At 37.8% G+C, this 7933-nt stretch overlaps 1 protein-coding gene across 1 annotated transcript in view; it reads left to right on the forward strand.

The window, feature by feature from the left end:
• Positions 1 to 1464, forward strand: part of LOC110045720 (myoferlin-like) — a 49555-nt gene extending 48091 nt beyond the window's left edge. The window contains exons 60-61 of the mRNA XM_089292563.1: positions 109 to 256; positions 769 to 1464. Coding sequence (XP_089148689.1) covers positions 109 to 256; positions 769 to 801 — 181 coding nt within the window. The 3' untranslated portion in view covers positions 802 to 1464. The remainder of the gene's footprint in view (positions 1 to 108; positions 257 to 768) is intronic.
• The last annotated feature ends 6469 nt before the right edge of the window (positions 1465 to 7933 follow it).

Genomic DNA, 7933 nt, shown 5'->3' on the forward strand with positions numbered 1-7933 from the left:
ACTGGGAAAGTCCTGAGATTCCTGGACAATCCTCTAATTATCAGTGTCCCTCAAGCATACATGCATATATTTGCCTTAGCTTTTTTTTTCTCTTGTTCACTACCACAGCCGTCCAGCTCATTCGTTTCTGTGGTACCTGTCTCCACTCAAGACTTTGCGTTGGATCATCTGGAAGAACTGCAAGCGGACCATTATAAAGTGGTTGATCATCTTCTTGCTGATCTTGATCATCTTCTTATTCATATACAGTGTTCCGGTAAGTACAGTGAGTCTTGACTGATGGCGTAATAAAAATCATATCATCAGAGCCGAGTTCTGCTTAATGCTCTTCTAAAATGCTAAGACTGAACGCTTTGCCATCTTTAGGTCGTCCTCTTTGTTTCGTTTATGGGTGTTTTTAAAACTGTTTTTAAAACGTTTGCGAGCATTATTTCCTTTTTCAATCAATTTAGACGTTGGGGGAAAATCTAAAAGTCCAATTAAAGGTTTTTGAGGAGTTTAATGGTACTGAGGACTTAAATTAGTCTCTCAGCTGCTTTTACACTACTTAGAGGTCCTAGAGTCCAACCTTAGTACAAAGTTTTATTCTATTCTATGTTTTATTGTATAAATCTATGAAAAAAATTTCCGGTTTGGGGAGTGAAGTTTGTTTTGCATCCTGTTTTTTGTATCCTGTAGATAATAACACTCTTTTGTCGAATTTTTTCATTAACATGGTCTACTCATGTTTTGTTCTGTTTTTGCATTTTTTTTTTTGTTCCATTTCAGAATTATGCAGCGAAGAAGGCGCTAGGTGTTTGAATGTCTTTATCTTACAACTAGAAACTTCACTATCCCTTGATAACATAACTATTCGTGAGATAACGAATTATGACAAATCTTAGATACAGCCGGACTGACCAAGTAAGTGACAGTTTTTTGGGCTTAAAATCCTCCTAGAGGCGTAATAACCATAAAGGGAGGTGCACCACCACTTGAGCCATGGCCAATTTTTGTCGTCAAATATTGGTGGTAGGAACAACCTGACTGCAAAGTCAACCTGGACTGAATGAGTCTCGGAAAAATTCAATTGTTCCTTCGTATACACATGAAAAATGCCAATCCCGATAGTTTTTATGAAAATCAATGCAGCTACTTAACTTTACCCTATTGAGGCTCTAGTAAGATATATAGGAAATTAAGGGTAATTTTAAGAAAATCACCGGGGAAATAGCTTGAGGTGAATGAATTTATAGCTTGCAAATTGTTGTATCTCATTTACTAAGTTGCTTTGTTCAGCTTCTAATAATAAGCTCAAATCATAGAGCATTTTCAGCCAGAAAAAGCGATTTTATTCAAAGTTTCATTTTTTTTATTAGTGACATCTGAGTTATTACTTACTTATCAATAATACTGTATGATGTAATCGCCTATTAAATTGTATTAAGACTAACTTTACGATTAAAATTATTCCCGTTAAACGAACTTATTTCTGTAGTTGACTTTAACTGAGTAGCTGTTCAAACTCACCAGGGAAGAGTAGAATATTACATAGTAGTGACTACCTTGGCTAAGCGTAGCCTTGTGCATTTCCTTGTATGTTCTATCATACGCTCCTCGCGTCCGTCATGCTATACGCACCTCAGCACGGTCCCTCATGCGTCTTCTTGTCGTTACACAATAGGTCCCCTGTGCATTTCTCTTGCTTTTCCCAGTCACTTTCGCATGCGTTCCTCCATCCTTTACGTTACGCTCAACCCGCGTGTCACCCCGAGGGTTTCCGGAGACTGCCCTATTATGTCGCCCGTCACGCCTTGCGTACCCTTTGCGTATCCTTGCGCGTTGAAGCGTGCGTTTCCCGATGCCTTCCCCGATGGGTTCCCAGCGGGAATCCAGTTGTTGATTTCACGTCTCTTTTTCCATGCCAGGAACGTCACGCATTGTAATGACAGCGCGTGAACAGTTCACTAGAATAGCAACTCTGGATATAGCATTCTTTTCACATTCGGGAAATGGGTACGGGTCTAGTAGGAGAATAATCAGGACATAATTATTATTTTTGCCTTTGGTCGAATTGCTGGCAAAAATTAAATGAGTGCTCGCTTGCTCGTGCTCGCAAAATGTTTGCAACGGCTTGCATGTTTGGATTCTGGAGTCTGGTAGCTTTTAGCTTCTTCTCGTGTTGTGGTTAGAAAGATTTACATCTCCTTGATCGATTGAGCGCCCACCCACTTACTCACGTAGTTCTACATCAAACAAGGCATAATTGGTTGTAAGCTGATGGGACTGGCTGATCCGCGATAAGATCTTAAGATTTTGTCTAGCTTTGCGCCTATTTTCCTGTTTTGGAACTTCAGATTACTTGCAGTATTTTCTAAAGTGCTCGCTGCTCGCAAAACAAATTCGGTGACTGCTCGTTTTCGCAAAAGTAACCGCGCTGCTCGCAGGGAGGCTCCGTTTTTTAACTATATCCTCCACGTATGTTTTTTCGTGCAATCTTTTTTTTTTCCCTTTTGAACCGAGTTAGGGGTAAAAAGACCTTTTAAGAAAGAACATCAAACATTAACCTGACTGACCGCAAAAATACCCATCTAGCGGAAGCCTTTTTCCATTTAAAATCCGGACTTTTGCAGGTCTTTGCCTATTGGATACAAGCTAATAAGGAGAGCTTAAATGAAAAAAGACATAACAAGAGGGATTTGTTATGCGATAAGGTTTTATGTCCTTTGTTAACAGTTTTTTTAACCCCTAACTTGATTCAAACGGAAAAAAAAAAAACATTGTAGGGAAAAGATAAATGGAGTCCAACAGAATCATAACATCGGAGTCCCAGTGCGGGTGCTTAACACGATGCCTTTCCGAACCGAGAAAAAAAAAAAAAAAAAATGAAAAACCTTGCTTAAGTTATAGAGTCTTTTTTAAATCCCTTATTAAATCTTTCCCAGGAAAAAAAAGAACATTTTCTTTAAGATCCGTTCTTTCCCAGACAAAAAAAATGACCTCCCAATTAAGATCTGTACCTTTGCAAGTCATTGTCTACAGGCTGATAAAGAGAGTTTAAACTGAAAAAAGACCTGGCAAGATGGATATATATTTTACGGTCAGCCAGGTTTGATGTCCTTTCTTAAAAGGTCTTTTCACTCCTAAGTTAGTTATAAAGGGGAAAAAAGAAGACTCGGCGAAAAGAGATAAATAGAGTCCAGCAAAAATATCAAAAAACGGAGTCCCCTTGTGGGGGATTAAGCGCCATGCGCTTCCAAACCGAAGCTCGGAAATGTAACCACTAGGCTAAAGGGAGACTCCTCGAATCGGAAAATGTGCGATAACTTATGAAACTTCTTTCATCTTTTTCGTAGTACATTTTCCAGATCAAGATAAGGCTGTCAATAAAAACTACATTTCATGTTCATATAGGTACGGTTAATTTTGCTACCCAATTCAAGGAGTCACCCTGTAGCCCAGTGATTACATATCTAAGCTTCGTTAGGAAGGGCATGGCGTTCAGCCCCCGTGGGGCGACTCTTTTTTATTTCATATTTGTAGTGGACTCCATTTTACTTTTCCGAAAAATCTTCTTTTTTTTTGTTTAAACCAAGTTATTGATGAAAAGACCTTTTAAGAAAGGACAACAAATCTGGCTCACCTTAAGATATATCCAAATTATTATGTCTTTTTAGATTTAAGCTCTTTTCATTAGCTTGTATTATATCCAGTAGGCGAAGACCTGCAAAAGAACGGATCTTGATGGAAATGTTATATTTTCTTCTCTTGGAAAAGTTTAATAAGAGATTTCAAAAAGACTCTACAATTTACGCAAGATCTTTCTTTTTTTTTTTAAATTGAAATTTTCCAAAGCAAGATAAAGCTGTCAATAGAAACTACATTTCTTGTGCATATGAGTACCGTTAAATATGCTACCCAATTCAAGGAGTCCCCCTGTAGCCCAGTAGTTACATTTCCTAGCTTCGATTTGAAAGGGCATGGCTTTCAGCCTCCACAAGCGGATTCTCTTTTTTTCATATTTTGGTTGGACTCCATTTTTTTTTCGTACAATCTTCTTTCTTTTTGTTTCAACCAAGTTTGGGATGAAAAGACCTTTAAAGGAAGGACAAGAAACCTGGCGGACCGTAAAATATACCGAACTTTTTATATCTTTTTTTTTTATTTAAGTTCTCTTTATTAGCTTGTATCCAATAGGCGAAGAACTGCAAAAGAACGGATCTTCAAGGAAATGTTATTCTTTTTTACTTGCCTAAGAAAGATTTAATAAGGGATTTAAAAAGACGCTATAACTTAGGCAAGGTCTTTCATTATTTTAATTGCATATTTTCCAAAGCAAGATGAGGCTGTCATGAAAACTACATTTCTTGTGCATAGAGGCACCGTTAAATATGCACCCCATTCAAGGAGTGCCCCTGTAGCCCAGTGGTTACATTTCCGAGCTTCGGTTCGGAAAGGCATGGCGTTCAGTCCCCGCATGGGGAATCTGTTTTTTCATATTTGTGTTGGACTTCATTTTTTCCCCTACAATCTTCTTTGTTTTTTTTTTTTGGTTCAACTAACATAGGAATAAAAAGACCTTTTAAGGAAGGACAAGAAACCTGGCTCACCACAAAATATATTCAACATATAATTTTTTTTTTTAATTAAGCTCTTTTGATTAGCTTGTATCCAAAGGGCGAAGAACTGCAAAAGAATGGATCTCGAAGGAAATACTATTTTTTTTTTTTTTTTTTTTTTTTTGCAAAAGACTCTATAACTTAAGCAAGGTCTTTCATTCTCTTCATTGCATATTTTCCAAAGCAAGATGATGCTGTCAATAAAAACTATATTTTTTGTGCATATAGGTACCGTTAAATTTGCTACCCAATTCAAGGAGTCCCACTGTAGCCCAGTGGTTACATTTCCGACCTTCGGTTCGGTAGGGCATGCGGTTCAGTCCCCGCAGTGGTATTCCATTTTTTCCATATTTGTGTTGCATTCCATTTTTTTCCCCCTTCAATCTTCTTTTTTTTATTTCAACCAAATTACTGATAAAAAGACCTTTTAAGGAAGGACAAGAAACCTGACTCACCCTAAAATATACCCAACTTATTATGTCTTTTTTTAATTTAAGCCCTCTTTATCAGCTTGTATCAAATAGGCGAAGAACTGCAAAAGAACAAATTCTCGGGGAAATATTAATTTTTTTTTGCTTAGGAAAAATTTATTAAGGGATTTAAAAAAGACTCTATAACTTAGGCAAGGTCTTTCATTTTTTTCATTGCATATTTTCTAAAGCAAGATGACGCGGTCAATAAAAACCACATTTCATGTGCATATGGGTACCGTTAAATTTAAAGTTCCCCTGTAGCCCAGTGGTTACATTTCCGAGCTTCGGTTCGGAAGGGCATAACGTTTAGCCCCCGCAGAGGTACTCCTTTTTTTGTTTGCACATTCCTGCTGTTCTTTTGTTTCTCTACAATCTCTTAAGGAAGGACAAGAAACCTAACTAACCCTAAAATATATCCAACTTATTGTGTCTTTTTTGATTTAAACTCTCTTTATAAGCTTGTATCCAATAGGCGAAGAACTACAAACGCACGAATATTGAAGGAAATTGTTTTTTTTTTTTTGCTTGCAAAAAAAACGTCATGGATTCCCCTTGTAGCCCAGTGGTTACATTTCCGAGCTTCTGTTCGGAAGGGCCCGCGTTCAGCGCCTACAGGGGGACCCTTTTGTTTCTTTTCGTAATTCAGTAGGACTAAACAGTGCTCATTTTCGTACAGTTTTCTGTTTTTTCCCTTTGAGCTAAGTTAGCGTTGAAAATTATTTTAAAAGAAAGACACCCTGAACCTGGCTACTCGTAAAATACCCATCTAGCCATGCCTTTATTTGCTTTAAGCCCTCTTTCTTAGCTCCTAGCCAATAGGTCAAGACCTTAAAAAGTAGGCATCTCATTTGGAACTTCAATGTTTTTCGGTTTGGAAAAGACGTAATAATGGATTTCAAAATACTCTATAAATTGATGCAAAGCTATTTGAAAAGGTTAAGGGTTTAGTTTGAATGCTTTTGGGCTCAGCCCAGAAATAAACCTTATAAGCTATTGAAGCTTTCCTCGGGCAACTTATGGCCTGAATTGTTAAATAAAGGCCAGCTACTATTGTTAGAAGAAAGACAATGGTTAGAGAGACTGCGAATTACATAGAGATTAGTCTCCATTAGGTCTGTCATTTCTTTTATAGCATATTTTCCAATGATAGATTAGGCTGTCAATACAAGTACATTGCATGTGCATATAGGCACCGTTAAATTTCACAACCACGTCATGGCTTCCCCCTGTAGCCCAGTGGTTACATTTCCGAGCTTCTGTTCGGAAGGGCCGGCGTTCAGCGCCTACAGGGGGACCCTTTTGTTTCTTTTCGTAATTGGGTAGGACTGAATAGTGCTCTTTCTCGTACAATTTTCTGCTTTTTCCCTTTGAGCTAAGTTAGCGTTAAAAATTATTTTAAAAGAAAGACATCCTGAACCTGGCTACTTGTAAATTACCCATCTATTCATGCCTTTATTTGCTTTAAGCCCTCTTTCTTAGCTCCTAGCCAGTAGGTGAAGACCTTAAAAAGTAGGCATCTCATTTGGAACTTCAATGGTTTTCGGTTTGGAAAAGATGTAATAAAGGATTTCAAAATACTCTATAAACTGATGCAAAGCTATTTGAAAAGCTTAAGGGTTTAGTTTGAATGCTTTTGGGCTCAGCCCAGAAATAAACCTTATAAGCTATTGGAACTTTCCTCGGGCAACTTTTATGGCCTGAATTGTTAAATAAAGGCCAGCTACTATTGTTAGAAGAAAGACAATGGTTAGAGAGGCTGCGAATTACATAGAGATTAGTCTCCATTAGGTCTGTCATTTCTTTTATAGCATATTTTCCAATGATAGATTAGGCTGTCAATACAAGTACATTGCATGTGCATATAGGTACTGTTAAATTTCCCAACCACGTCATGGATTCCCCCTGTAGCCCAGTGGTTACATTTCCGAGCTTCTGTTTGGAAGGGCCCGCGTTCAGCGCCCGCAGGGGGACCCTTTTGTTTCTTTTCGTAATTGGGTAGGACTGAATAGTGTTCTTTTTCGTACAATTTTCTGCTTTTTCCCTTTGAACTAAGTTAGCGTTAAAAATTACTTTAAAAGAAAGACATCCTGAACTTTGCTACGCGTAAATTACAGATCTAGCCATGCCTTTATTTGCTTTAAGCCCTCTTTCTTAGCTCCTAGCCAGTAGGTGAAGACCTTAAAAAGTAGGCATCTCATTTGAAACTTCAATGGTTTTCGGTTTGGAAAAGATGTAATAAAGAATTTCAAAATACTCTATAAACTGATGCAAAGCTATTTGAAAAGCTTAAGGGTTTCGTTTGAATGCTTTTGGGCTCAGCCCAGAAATAAACCTTATAAGCTATTGGAGCTTTCCTCGGGCAACTTTTATGGCCTGAATTGTTAAATAAAGGCCAGCTACTATTGTTAGAAGAAAGACAATGGTTAGAGAGGCTGCAAATTACATAGAGGTTAGTCTCCATTAGGTCTGTCATTTCTTTTATAGCACATTTTCCAAAGATAGATTAGGCTGTCAATACAAGTACATTGCATGTGCATATAGGTACCGTTAAATTTCCCAACCACGTCATGGATTCTTCCTGTAGCCCAGTGGTTACATTTCCGAGCTTCGGTTCGGAAGGGCATGGTGCTCAGCCCCCGCAGAGGGACTTTGTTCGTTTTATTCATATTTGTCCCTATAATCTTTTTTAGTTTGTTTTGGTTTGAACAAGTTTTTGACGAAAAGACGTTTTAAGGAAGGACAAGAAACCTGACTCGCCCTAAAATATACTGAACTTATTATATCTTCTTTTTTCAAACTCTTTTTATTAGCTTGCATCCAGTAAGCGAAGAACTGCAAAAGAAGGAATCTTACCGGAAATTG

This window comes from Orbicella faveolata, unplaced genomic scaffold (assembly GCF_042242905.1).
Source record: "Orbicella faveolata isolate gen_17 unplaced genomic scaffold, um_ofav_v1 contig_1, whole genome shotgun sequence".
Classification (NCBI taxonomy): Eukaryota; Metazoa; Cnidaria; class Anthozoa; order Scleractinia; family Merulinidae; genus Orbicella; species Orbicella faveolata.